The sequence below is a fragment of the Trichomycterus rosablanca genome, chromosome 11 (assembly GCF_030014385.1).
Source record: "Trichomycterus rosablanca isolate fTriRos1 chromosome 11, fTriRos1.hap1, whole genome shotgun sequence".
NCBI classification, from domain to species: domain Eukaryota; kingdom Metazoa; phylum Chordata; class Actinopteri; order Siluriformes; family Trichomycteridae; genus Trichomycterus; species Trichomycterus rosablanca.
The window spans coordinates 34,127,678-34,142,687 of NC_085998.1; the positions used below are offsets into that span (position 1 = coordinate 34,127,678).

At 38.0% G+C, this 15,010-nt stretch overlaps 1 protein-coding gene across 1 annotated transcript in view; it reads right to left on the bottom strand.

Moving 5' to 3' along the window:
* The window catches only part of tspan9a (tetraspanin 9a), a 122,775-nt gene that overhangs the window by 13,098 nt on the left and 94,667 nt on the right, over nucleotides 1-15,010 (bottom strand). Inside the window, exon 3 of the mRNA XM_063004788.1 lies at nucleotides 12,506-12,580. Within this exon, the coding sequence (XP_062860858.1) occupies nucleotides 12,506-12,580 (75 nt within the window). The remainder of the gene's footprint in view (nucleotides 1-12,505; nucleotides 12,581-15,010) is intronic.

Consider the following 15,010-nt stretch of genomic DNA (forward strand, 5'->3'; position numbering starts at 1 on the left):
TGACCTCTGCTAATGTATAAATAATGAAGTCGGTCCAGTTGGAAGTGAACTCACACACAGTTCAAATCAAATCCAGACCATGGCGAGTGTGTGGGCTCGAACAGACACCTGCTAGTGATTGTTGTGTGTTTGCTTTGTGTTCATTTCTCAGTCAAGTTTGGACCATTGAAAGCTAGTCAGTGGCTCGCAGATGTTTGAGAATGTTTGGACAGTGAGGGGCCTGGGCCTGACACACTGGATCTATCTGGCTTTGATTTAAGCTAACACAGCATCATTACACCTGCCACCTGCACTTAATGTAAGATACCATTAGTCCCTAATTAGAGCCTTAATCTTATAACAGACGTCAGGTGAAAACTGTAAATGTAAAATGGTATGTACTGATGATCTAAAATTCACCTTAATTTTTATTAAACTTTTTTCCCTTTTTAAATAATGTAATTTAAGGAATAGTTTTTATATTAATCAAAGTACAGAACTGCTATTTTTATAGTGTTAAGCAATAATCTAAATAACACTTGTGTGCACTTGGAAAATTACATCTTTTTTAATTGTGTTTTTTTATGTAGTAAAACAATTAGTAGCAGCACTACATTTAAATTAACACATTTTACTAGTGTTTCTCTGACCCAGAGGCACTGTTATTTAATGCTGCATTATTTTATTATCCTAACACTGTACAGACATATATTTGTAATGTCACATTTTTTTCACTGTTTGTCAGATGGATACACTCCTGGCTCGAGGTTACTGACTTTTAACACGTCTACACTCAACACTTCACTGGTAAAATATTCAACTATTTCAGTTGAAAGATAAAGACAAGGCCTGCATGCCAAACCACAATCTACTGCATTAAGAGTATAAGTTTAATCAGTACATCAAAACAAACATTTGTACTATTTTAACATACAGTAATGTGTCTAAATTATTTCCTTTCCTGTACCGCTTTCTTTTTCTTGCACTTTCCATCCCTTCGTTTCGTCCATCTAAACATTCACAGCCATAAAATGTAGGCAGAAATTTAGCACAGTCGGTAAGAATGTTATTTAAAAATATATAATTACAAATATATAACACAGGTGTTACTGCATCATATAATGACAGCCTATACTGCAGGATTAAGTGGGTTCCAAATATGCTTCTGTGCCTTGTTCTGTAATGTAATGGCATTATTGTGAAACTGCCATGTCAAGCAATTCATCAAATTTATGGTCTTACAAACAAGTTTGGGTGACATTATATATACATCTCACTCCGCCTGGGGAATTGGATAATACGAGCTGAATGTACAGACTCAGAGGATCTGCAGTAAGTGTGGTACAGAGAGCTTTGTACATGTAATAAACTCACACACACATGCCCTACATGCATTCTGCTTACTGTTACTATTTACAAGAAAATGTACAAGGTGTAAATTTTCAACAATGGATGTAGCACTATGGCGGTGATGCAGGCAGCAGGAATGGAAAATAGCTCTAGCTTTATTTTTGCCTCCTTCCTTAATATCCTTAAGCTTGTTTGTACCCACATGACATGCGTTGACAACAATGTTTGGAATTATCTAATATCTCTATCAATTACTCAGTATAACAATAGTGTACTTGTGTATAAGTATATATGACAAATAAAAGCGTTCTTTACTCTACCTCTTCTTCTATATATGCCCTGATACAACAAAGTAGCCCCAGACCACCATATCTCCTTCACCATGAGGGTTCACCTCTCCATATGAGGTTTTGAAGCTATTTGAAAAAAAAAAAACCTAACAGTATTGTTTACTTCTGCCAGTAAACTTTTATCAATGAGTAGAAGAATAAAACAAAACGTATTGCAGATCACAAAATCATAAGTGTTACAATGTGATCTCAAGCTGTACTAAAATTTGCCAAGATGTTATCCACATACCATTTTCCCCTCAGCAGCACAGAAATCCCAGTTTCTTCCCCATGTTTTACATAATCTGTGATATCAAACATTCTGTTCTGAATCTGTAAATATGGCCAGCATGAGGCATGTTGCTGTAATTGGTGCTGAACTTTGTTTATTTCTAGTCTAACAAACACAAGCACTCTGGCGACAGTTTGAGACCTCAAATGTGCACGAGCAATAATCCTGTTAAATCCATTACGCACTGGGGCGCAAGCTGTGTCTAGAACAAACCAAAACCACCAGTTGAGATGCCTGTTACAGTGGAAGTATTAAAGTTATATGGAACATTATCTGTATATCTGTTGGCCAGACTACATTTTATGTCCTTTTTTACTTCCAGTAAATTGACGGCACCCTGTTAGTGTGTAACAGTGTTAAAACCAAGTCATTACCCCTAACTGCTTTAACCCAATCATTTTGGTAAAACAACCCATCTGTTTGCAGACAGCGCCATGCTAGCAGACTTTGCCCTAATTCAGCTTTATAAAGCTTCATTTGGCAGTTGAGCTCCATGCATTCTGAAACAAGGTCACTGAGTAAAGATGAATGCTCTAAGCTGGTGCCTTGCCTTTGCCATCTGCTGAGGAGGTTCTTACAGGTTCATGTAGGTGTGTATGTTGAAACCAAAGTGTTAGTTTTAAACACAGAAAAAGCTGTGTTTAAAACAGAAAAGCTGATGTTTAACATTCTAAAAGAAAATATAACAGACATAAGCTTTGTGTATATAAAGCTCTGAACCTGATCTTTTCCTCTACAACATCTACATTTTTATTCAACTGAATACTTAGTTAGCCAACCTGGTAATGCTATAACTGATTTGGGGGCTTCAACTAACAAAAATGAGCTAAATTTCCTTAAGATTCTGCTAAAGAAACAGAACCTGGATTCCTCTAATCTCTCAAAATTATGTCTAAGATGAAAAGAAACTAACAGATCTGTTATTTTGTATGAAAGAAATAACATTTTTAATGTACAGTAATTCTGTCTGGTTACAGTCCAAAAGCAGCACTGGCTAAAGTGCTAAATGACCTACCTACTGCTAGCCTTAGATTATGTTTGTTCTTCCATAGTGACATGATTTGATTAAGTGCGGTATTCAACACTGATGATCATGAAATTTTACTGGAAATACTTGAAAGAATGGCAGGTTCTAGGACTAATTAGTGCCTGGTTTATATCTCAACTGAATATCAAATATTATTATAACTTTGTTAGCACCCATACCTGTTTTTATTTCAGGGCCCTTATTGCTCTATATATACAGCAAACGAGAGGTAAATATCATGGTAATGTTTTAGTAATGTGATAATATTGTTCTTACACAACATATATGTCTATTGCAGACCTAAACACAGACATAAATCCTGGCTAAACATTCTTTTCTTTTGATACATTATAAAAGAAATCAAAGTGCTAGAGTTGTTTACTAGGTAGGCCCAAGATAAGTTCACAAAATTTATCCTCAAGCTAAATAATTGTTCTATAAAATGAAATGCTATAGTCATGGACCATGATCTAACCTTTAATGATGCTATGTTATTTCATTCTCACATTTCTAGCAGTGCATCTTATTATTAAGGAAACCTAGTACAGAAAAAATAGACATATCACTTGTTTGTTTGAAATTTCAGGCACTGGGTAGTCAATGTTTAAGTGGAAAAGAGATTGCAGTCCCTGTTAAATGGACCATTGCTTGCCTCACCACACATATCTAAGCTGCAAATAATACAGCCATGTAAAGATGACAGGGGCTGTAAAGCTTACTCTACCTACAGCAAATAGATGCTGCTGCTCAAAGTGCATATTATGTACTAAACAGAATGTCAAAAAACACATCACCAGGGTTGTACTGTTTGGACCAATGTGAATGGACTTCTGGAAAGGCTTTCCACTTGATTTTGTAATATAAATAGGGAGATTTACTTTCATTCAAACTGTAAGGCTGCTCGACCAAGAAAACACAATCCATGACACTCCAGACTAACAGTACTGTAATGGTCCTGATATTGCTTCCTGGGGCAGTTTATATTTCATTTATATTCTCTTTACACATGGTATTCACATTCTCTAGGTTTGTCTGGGCTACCTGCTGAGCTGTTGATGCTCCCAGACATTACCACTTTACTGAAACAGCAGTGGAGTGGAACAGCATAAGCAGGATTGAAATGTGGTACACTGAACCTTGATGAAAGGTCAGGCTATACTGAATGTGGGTACATTTTCTAGTTGTCTATAGTGCCTATGACTTTATTTATTTATTTATTTTTATGTTAGAATAGGAAGTGGAACCTAATTATTAAAAGAACGACTACATACACTGTTATTCCAAAACTCTAATTGAGTCAGGGCTCTGTGCAGACCACTGAAGTTCCTCTACACAAAACTCATTAAACTCTGACCCCGCCGTGCGCACAATGGAACAGTCACGCTGGAAAAAGGAGGGTGCTTCACCAAACTGTGGCAAAGTTGTGACTAAAAAATTCATTTTATAGAATGTATTCACATTTACATTTTCAGCATTTAGCAGACGCTTTTATCCAAAGTGACTAACAGCACTGTGACAGTATACTTACTGAGCAATTGAGGGTTAAGTGCTTTGATCAAGGGCCCAACAGTGACAACCTGGCAGTGGTGGGGCTTGAACCATTGACCTTTTGATTACTAGTCCAGTACCTTAACCGCTTGGCTACAACTGCCTGATTTTTTTTCTCCTGTTAGCAATCAGTGTAGATGAAACACCTGATTAGTATTTGGAAGGTGTGTTCATATACTTTTGGCCATACGGTGTATGTCCAGTCATGTTGCATCTCTTCATTGTTATATGTGATTTGAGGCATAGTTGTACTTTGGGTATTGTAGTACCTTGGGTAAGTCGCAGAGAAAAATAATAAATGAACAAATTTTAACAGGCACATAAACACAAAATGAACTTGTACACGTACGCCTACTTGTGGACGCTTTACAATCTTTAAAACCACAGTGGGACCAGATCGCCACCATTTGTAGTGCAACCCTGTTGTAGTATATTCTTCCCAAATTTGATAAGGTATCAGGATGTTTTTATTGGGTGGTGGATAAAAGCAGCAGCTAGTATTGGTGTTCAACATGCCTTGAGGTCCTGTGGACCTGGGTTTAAATCTTGCCTCTGGATACTGTCTGTGGAGTTTGGTTTTCTCTCCCCATATCTCAGTGGGTTTTCTCTAAATCCTCTGTTTTTTTCAGATCTCCCAATAACACACCAGAAATTAAATCTCCTTTTTACCATTAAGATATAAGTGACTAAGTAAATGTGTAATATTCTGTGATAGTTTACAGGCCTGTCCATGGTTTTGTGCCGTGTTGCATCGTGACCCCAATCAGGATGAAACAATTACTAAAAATGAATGTTAGTAGCTGATGGAAACAGCATCATTAAAATTTTTAACTGTCTATAGAAAAGTGAAAACCCAGATAATTACATTCTAAATGTAAGTCATTTTCCTCCCTCGAGCATGATTTTTTTGTTTGACCAGCCCTGATTCCCTGTGCTGAATAGTGAGCGCTGTCCCAACTAAACAATCACTGCTTTAGCTGAAAGTGAGAACATGGCATTTATGTTTCCTATTGATGGGTTGCCAGTTTAGCGTCATCTTATGATTATAAATGCCTTGTGATTTGGACATCAAATGAATTAAGAACCACTCGGATGACTGGCTGGAGGCCAGAGCTAAAGCTCAAAGCAGACGGCAAAAAATAAATACATTTGCAAGTCCGTTCGATGGATACAAATCTCATATCAGCTCATGTCCTTATCTGCTCCGACCTTTCCTCGTCATCATATTTATCTAATCTGGTTGTGTTACACAGGCTTACTACATCATATTACCGACTGGCATGAGGATAAGCGCTAAGTTGCGTTAGCTGGAAGCCAGCTTATTGGCATTTAAAGGCTAATCAAATCAAAGACACATGGTAATCACTTTATCTAGGCAGCGAGATATGAACATAATCTGGATTGAGGCATTCTGAATGGATATTTTAGATCAAACACCAGATGATGTTTGTCAGCAGCCAACACAAATGCACACCAACACACTCTTATATTGTGACCAATATTAAACGCACAAAGCCAAAATTATGCCAAATACACTGTATAGCCAAACGTATGTGGATACCACACCACAAATAATTGAATCCACTGAAAAAAATCTATTTATAATCAATTATATAAAACATATTATACAGGATGGCACAGTGGCTCTGTGGGTAGCACTGTCGCCTCACAGCAAGAAGGTCCTGGCTTTGATTCCCAGGTGTATGGACTTTGCATGTTCTCCAGGAGCTCCGGTTTCCTCCTACAGTCCAAAGAATTGCAAGTAAGGTTAATTGAAGATACAAAATTGTCCATGTCTGTGTTGACATTAAGCTTGTGAACTGATAAATGTGATATGAACTGATGTGTAACAAGTAACTACCAGTTCTGTCCTAATTAATAAATAAATAAAATATATTATACTAATTATATGCATTAAACTTTGTGGAAACAGTTTGGGAAAGATTTTGGGGGTGAAAGAACTGGAGTGGCCCACACAGAGCGGCATGTCTGGGATAGATTAAAACATAGAACCAGGGATTCTAGCTCAACATCCGTGCCTGACCTCAAAAAAGCTCTTCGACCAAATGGACACAAACTCCTACAAACTGAACTTTGTCAGGCTAAAAATGTACCAAACTGTTGCCACAAACTTGCATTCAGACAAACCTGGATTCAATAATTAGACTGCCAAATTATTCAAGTGGCTGTACGCTTTACACCCCTTCAGCCGATGTGGTAATTGCACTTGTGACTTTAGAGTTGTGTGTGGCCGCTCAGCCAAGAAAGCCCAATCTGTGCAGTTTGGAAATAGATAGCGAGTCCTGCTACACAGAACAAATGGATTTATGAGCTAGGTACATTAGAGTTTGCGGCCGAGCTTTAAAGTGGCATTGAATTACTTGGTCAGTTCTAGCTGGGCAGAAATGTATTACAGTACTTCTTAGAAAGGTAGCATCCTATAACACAGCCACAGTTACAGTCATTGAGGTCAGAACATCTCATTCCACTGCAGATCATTTTTTGTTGAGATCATGTGCCTTTGTGGTTTATTTAGTGCACCTTAAAAGCGTTGATTACATACACTATATGGCCAAAAAGTATGTAGACACCCTTCCTAATTCAGAGTTCAGGTTTGATTTGCCATATCTATTTCTTTTTTTTAATGCTTTTTCTGCCTTTTTCTCCCGATCTTTAGTGCATCCAATTTTTACCCAATTGCATTATGCATCCTCTCTACTGGTGCTGACCCCCGTTCCTGATTGAGGAGAGCAAACTGACACATGCCCCCTCCAACACTTGTGCAGTAGCCGACTGCATTTTTTCACCTGCACGAAGCGAGTTCACATGTTAATCAGCCCTGTGCACAGAGAGACCCACTCAGACCAGCATTATTCCACTACTCTGAGCAGACACCAGCAGAGGTCGTAATTGCATCAGTTATGAGGAGTCCCTATCCGGCATTTTCCTCCCTGGATGAACAACATCCAAACTTTGTTCATATAGCCGCCCAGCCCAGCCGGATGGCAGAGCTGGGATTCGATACGATATATTTGAAACCCCAGCTCTGGTGTGCTAGCGTATTTTACCGCTGCGCCACCTGAGCGGCTAGCCATATCTATTTCTAACAATTTTATAAAATAAAACATAGGCTTCCAACTTTAAGTTTCAGCATGACTGTGCTGACTTGGTAACAGCACTTGTGACTTTAGAGCTGTGTGTGGCTGCTCAGCCAGTTTGGAAATAGACAGTAAGTCCTGCAACAGGGAGCAAATGGATTTACGAGCTTGGTACTTTAGAGTTTGCAGCTGAGCTTTACAGTAGCAGTGAAAGACATCTATCTCTAACAATGTTATAAAAAAAAGGCTTCTGACTTTGTGTTCCAGCATGATTGTGCCCTTGTGCACAAAGTAATTCCATTAAGTCCATTAAGAAACAGGTTTACAAGTTTAGTGTGATGAATTATTTTGCTAAACACCTTTGGAATCAATTAGAATGTTGTATAAGAGCCAGGCATTCTTCAGATCGATATATAGAAAGATACGTTATTAATCCTGAAGGCAATTAAGGAAATTAAGGAATTTAGCACCAGTGTTTGGTCTCATAGATGCTATTTTGACCTAATAGGCACAAATTGTTACAGAGACAGAGGAGTAAAGGGTGTTTTGCTGCAAAGATGAAGGGGGTAACTCCATATTAATGATCATTGTTTAGAAATGTGATGTCCATGATAATGTAGTGTATCACATGGCTTTGTCCCCAGAGCTGTTAGGCTCTTTAACTCTATGCAGGGTGGGCTGAGAGGAACTGAAGACTGAATGTATCAGAATTGTGGTACATGTATATGTATATAGCTGTGTATGTGGGGGTGCACATGTGTGTGTGTGTGTGCACATGCACAGACAGGCACATATGCACCTTTTTTCACTTCCATCCAAACTTTTTTATCTTTACACTGTGGTACAGTTTATAATTTATACTTTACAATTTATACCAGCCTTACAATGTATACTGAAATAACACCTCAATATGTGCCATCAGGACATGTTGTAGTGTGTTGTTATAATTATACAGGTACTTGTGTGTATAATGGGAATCTTTATGGAATGTACTATTACTTTTGATCTATGAAACTTGCTACTGGGGCCTTAATTTCCTTCGGGATTAATAAAGTGTCTGTCTGTCTGTCTGTCTGTCTGTCTGTCTGTCTGTCTGTCCGTCCGTCCATCAAAATCTACACTTCTTTTAGTAGTACCAAATGCATCAGGTTAATAAGAAATGTCTGTAGTGGAGCTTTGCTGCAGTTAAAAGCACATAATGAGTTATATCTGTGATAGAGCTGCAAGATGTAGTTTTACTCACTGACACAGTATGCCTCAGAGAAACACTAACCTGTCTCCAAATGGAGTCAGGTGAAGGGAGAATGTGAAATATTTAAACCTAGACAAACAAAGGCAGACTGGTGTTGTGAACAATACCTTCACAGGTACACAGATTCACTGTTTCTGACACCAAACTACTTGAAAATAACACGACCTTGAAACGAGACTCAGTGACGCTTCAGTGGACTGCAGTTACACATCGTCGCATCTGTTGTTTGACACTTGTGGCTTTATCTTGACAGCAATCCCAGTTTAATCCTGCTGTCAAGAGGTCAGAAAGTGCTTCGCTGTACATTTCAGTCCCGAGTGTGAGCAATGCTTATAGGACATGAGAAAATTTAGCATGAAACTGCACCTGGAGGGTTAGCAGAGATATGTACTAAGAGACCGCTTGATTCCAATTACTCAGCACCAACTGTTAAAGGTCAGGTCATGTTGCATGGCTGATCTTTGACTCTTACTGACATAAGGCAGGAAAATTAAGGCCAGTTGATGCCGGCCATCCTGATAGACAACTGGAGTCACAGGATGAGCAACTCTAATCTTAAGAAGCTCAGACAGACTAGTGTGTGAGGGTAAAGAAGAGCTAACGCCTTGCAACAGCTAACGCCTTGCAATGGTGGCATGGGGAAACCGGGATTAAAACCCACTACACTTTTTTTTATGACCACTCATGCTGTTGCTTTGCATGTTTTTCATTAAACACATAATAAAGTCTTTCATTAAATATATCTTTAATGTTTATGCCTAAAATGCTTCAATCTTATCAGAGTAGTGATTGATCTGGCACCACCAAAACATTGTGGGTAAACAAAAGCATTTTCCCCAAAACTTCCAATTTTCCAAAACTTACAATTATGAATAAGTATGATCTGAGCAATTGAGGGTTAAAAGCCTTGCTCAGAGGCCCAACAGTGGCAACTTGGAAGGAGTGGACTGGCAACCTTCTAATTACCAGCCCAATAACTAAGCTGAGCTACCACTGTACAGAATACACCCTGTACAGGTCACCAAACTACAACCCCAAATCAGAAAAAGTTGGGATGGCATGGAATAAGCAAATAATAATAAAAAACAGTTCTTACATTTACTTTGACTTTTATTTGATTTGATTATATTGCAGACAGGATGAACCTGAGATATTTCATGTTTTATCTGCTTAACTTCATTTCATTTATTAAAAAACGTCCATTCCTGTATTTCAGGTCTGCAAAACACACTTAACCATTTGCTCACTGTAGAGGAGCCTTGAAGTGGAAGCCTATGTGTAGCCTTTAAACTTCAACACACTTCCCTGTACTGAGAAAATAACACATTTAATTTGACTATATACTTGACTATATATATATATATATAAACTGACTTTCAGGTGAGCATGTGTTTTTTTTCTTTTTACTGACCTGCTTTGTAACTAACTTACACATTTTCTTATTTACTTACTCACTCACTCCCATTTGGCAGGTAAAAGTTCCTCCCCAAGGAAGCACTACCAGCACTTTATTATTTGTTTGCTTATTAAGACCAGTCATACTGGTTCATTTACACAGTTTTATTAAGGCATATGGGAAAAGTCTTCCAAATAATTTGTATTCATTCATTTTTAATAAACACTTCATTCTGAACAAAAAAGTGACACATCTGGCACTACTTAGAAACCCTGAGTGTGAGGCATGAATGCACAATTTACAGGGTGGCAGGTCTTTGCAGGGTTCTACACACTAACTTATTTGCTCACTCGGCCTTGAGGCAATTTAGAGTAGCCAGTCGACTTCCTGCATGTTTTGGGCAGTAGGGAAAATGGAGTACCCAGAGGAAACCTATACAGACATGAGGAAAACATTTCAAAATCAACTTCTCACAGGCTGTGAACTTAGTCCCCTGGAGCCTGGTCCAATTTGGCAACCATAATACCTGCTGCGCTATACACTATACACTTATTATGCTCTATAGATTTATTTCAGCCTTTCACAAGACATGGTGTAGCCTTCGTTTTCTCTTCTGCATGTTTCAACCCATTTTAAAATTAAATCCTCTAATCATCTCATATTAAGAATATGCAAATAAAACTACAAATAATTAATTCTGCTATATTTTACAAGTAAAGATTAATACTGTGCAGTATGTCTTTAATTCCACACATGCAACTTAAATCTTTACTCTCTTTATATTATGCCTAATTCCAAGCAATCAGCTAAAATTAATAAAAAATACAAAGTGTAGTTATTTTTTCATTTATTGCATTTGGAAACATTCATATATTGTATTCGTAAAAAAGAGTCTTCCACACAGTAAAGTAACTACTTAAGACTTGGAGCTTTATGTTGCATTCTTAAGTTTGCAACCTTTTTAGTCATATGTGACCTGTATTTTTTATGACAGCACAAATTAAATGAAAAAGAATATACACTGAACAGTCATAACATTAAAACCACCTCTTTGTTCCTACACTCACTGTCCATTTTTTCAGCTCCACTTACCATATAGAAGCACTTTGTGGTTCTACAATTACTGACTGTAGTCCATCTGTTTCTCTGCATGCTTCCTAGCCCTTTTTCACCCTGTTCTTCAATGGTCAGGACCCCAACAGGACCGCTACAGAGCAGGTATTATTTGAGTGGTGGATCATTATCAGCACTGCAGTGACACTGACATGGTGGTGGTGTGTTAGTGTGTGTTGTGCTGGTATGAGTGGATCAGACACAGCAGCGCTGCTGGAGTTTTTAAATACAGTGTCCACTCACTGCCACTCTATTAGACACTCCTACCTGGTTGGTCCACCTTGTAGATGTAAAATCAGAGACGATCGCTCATCTATTGCTGCTGTTTGAGTTGGTCATCTTCTAGACCTTCAATTCTCAGTCCAGCAGTGACAGTGAGGTATTTAAAAACTTCAGCAGCGCTGCTGTGTCTTATTCACTCATACCAGCACAACACACACTAACACACCCCCACCATGTCAGTGTCACTGCAGTGCTGAGAATGATCCACCACCCAAATAATACCTGCTCTGTAGTGGTCCTGTGGGGGTCCTGACCATTGAAGAACAGCATGAAAAAGGGCTAGGAAGCATGCAGAGAAACAGATGGACTACAGTCAGTAATTGTAGAAATACAAAGTGCTCCTATATGGTAAGTGGAGCTGATAACATGGACAGTGAGTGTAAAAACAAGGCGGTGGTTTTAATGTTATGGCTGATCAGTGTATAACATTTACATCTGGGCCAGTTTTACATGCAGTATTACCATATCCAATCTGTGACCTCAGGGACTTATGCAAAGTTTACATTATTCCATTATTTTAGATTGTATTTCTTGAAATAGTATTTTCCATGGGTGTGTGTTGGATTTAAAAGTGCATTCTATTATAACTAGAGTCAGATAAATAGAACGTTAAAATATTAATACAAACAGCCTTAAATCAGATTGGGAATCAAATGGAAAATAGAAACTTAGCACTAAATCTTGAAGTGCAAACATAGCCTTAGGTCTGCAATTCTAGATATTCACAAATATGGAACAGATTAGGTTTAAAAATGGACTGTTACTAACTGTTTCACTGTTTGTTTATGAGAGTGACATTGTGTAATAATTCAGAATAAGTGATTCATAAACATGCTTACCTTATGCGAGAATGTGAAGAAAAGGATGAGCAGAATCAGCTCGGCCAGCAAAATAATCAGCAAGACAATGAAAAACTGTGAAGAGAAAACAAAATGGTTACATTACAATCGTGAAAAGAAGAAAAAAAAATGAAGAAGCCAGTTTAAATACAAGTTAAATTTTAATGAATCATCTTCAAAACACATTCATTGATCCCTGCTCACTCCGATATTCTCCTGTGATAAATATTTACACAACCTTCCACACAGCATGAGGCTGTCAGGCAGTAAATATGAACTCAAGAGAGCCTGATTTGCCTCCAATTCATCACACTGCTGATTATTGCTGTTCGAGAGCGTGAAAACCGCAGCTTGAACCCAGCTGGATGCGTTTACATTGCAGTTGTTTACTAAATCTTTACATTGGCATGATTAGTTTACCACATTGCTTTACTGTAACGCATTATTAGAAATATATTGCTGTTTTGTCAGTGCATGTACAATCTGATGGCTAAAATAAACTTAGCATGTGAGTGTGTTTGTATCATGTTGGCTGGGTTTCTGTTGGGCCTCTCTGCCACATATGAAATATTGAACCACAGGTTTGGAGACCGATTTTTTTCTTCTGACCACAACTTTCCATAAATAAAGCAAAACTATTCATTTAATAGATAAGGCAAACACGGACCATTTTATTTATTTATAAAAGTACCTGAATTCTTTAATTTTGAAAGAGTATATAGCATATAAAGAGAAGAGCCTGGTTCTGTAGTGCTCACCACCTTTTATCGTTGCAGGACTAAGAACATGATTACGTAATTCAACTCAATATTGTACATCAGCTGCACTGCTATGGAGAGGACCGCTCCTCTGAGACTGGCTGCCAACTCTATGAAAAAAATAATAAATAAAATATACAACACCTGCTACATCTGCAGAACAACCAGCGTATCCACAGATACCTCTTACTCTGAGCATTTTACTAGACTAGACAGGTTTGTTTTATGCTTCTTAGTAGACTTCTTTTCTGTTTTGAATGATCATCCTTGACTGCTTCTTTAAAAGACTCATTTTAAAATAGATTATAGAATCCTGTGATATTAATAATATACACATAAAACTACAAATATTTAATTTGCTATAATGTAGCAATAATGACTAACAATGTGCATTGATTTGTTAAAGAAATGTCTTGGACACCACATATGCAAATAAAATATTCACTTTCTTTAAATAAATGTCCTTAATTCTAAGCCGTCAGGTGACATTAATAAGCAACATGTGATAATCCATTCATATTTAATTCAACTAAGGTGTAATTTATTTGCAATTGACCGCTCTACAACGTGCCTTCAGCAGTGCACAGACAATCCACAACGCTACCCGCTGACTCAATAATATCGATACTATTCACTGCCTCCTCAGAGCAACCACTGTATCCACAAATATCCACAGATACTACCAACCCCTGAACCCCTAAATCATCTTTTAAACTTCTACCATTTGCAAAATGCAACAGAAACCTCATTGCCCACATCATCAGACCAAGAAATAGCTTGTATCCCAGAGCTGTATCCTTCGTAAATTAAACAACAAGCCTGCTCTATTAATTTTCTCCCAGTCTCATGTGAACTCCACGTTTTGGACTGGACGCTCATTCTCATCTCCACACACATGCCTAGCTCACTGTATAGAGTTTACATGAATATTGCACTGCTTGGATTGCACACTTGCATTATATATAGATTGTAATGCAAATTTACACTAGAAGTATTAATAAATAGTCAATTACTACTTAAAAAATTTAGATATGCTTAGGACACGTTTGCCAGTAGTCATATTCCAAGAATACTGCTACAATAGAATGTATGATGTGTACATGGTGTACGTGATAAGAAGTGTGTCAATTGCATTGTATGACTTTCAAAGCCCAGTTCGAGCTGATTTAGACCAGCTCCTGTGCTAACTGTGGAATCTTCTACTGTCCTAAAAGGTCACTGACAACAGTATAAAAAGATGTCTAATTTATCAGTTGTTATCGCATTCACAGAGCCTCTGTGTGAGACTCGGTCAGTGTGATCCTTCTCTGCAGAAAAGACTACAACTTTTTTCAACTCACAATCCAGTCTTTGATGTACAGGGGTTGGACAAAATAACTGAAACACCTGTCATTTTAGTGTGGGAGGTTTCATGGCTAAATTGGACCAGTCTGGTGGCCAATCTTCATTAATTGCACATTGCACCAGTAAGAGCAGAGTGTGAAGGTTCAATTAGCAGGGTAAGAGCACAGTTTTGCTCAAAATATTGCAATGCACACAACATTATGGGTGACATACCAGAGTTCAAAAGAGGACAAATTGTTGGTGCACGTCTTGCTGGCGCATCTGTGACCAAGACAGCAAGTCTTTGTGATGTATCAAGAGCCACGGTATCCAGGGTAATGTCAGCATACCACCAAGAAGGACAAACCACATCCAACAGGATTAACTGTGGACGCAAGAGGAAGCTGTCTGAAAGGGATGTTCG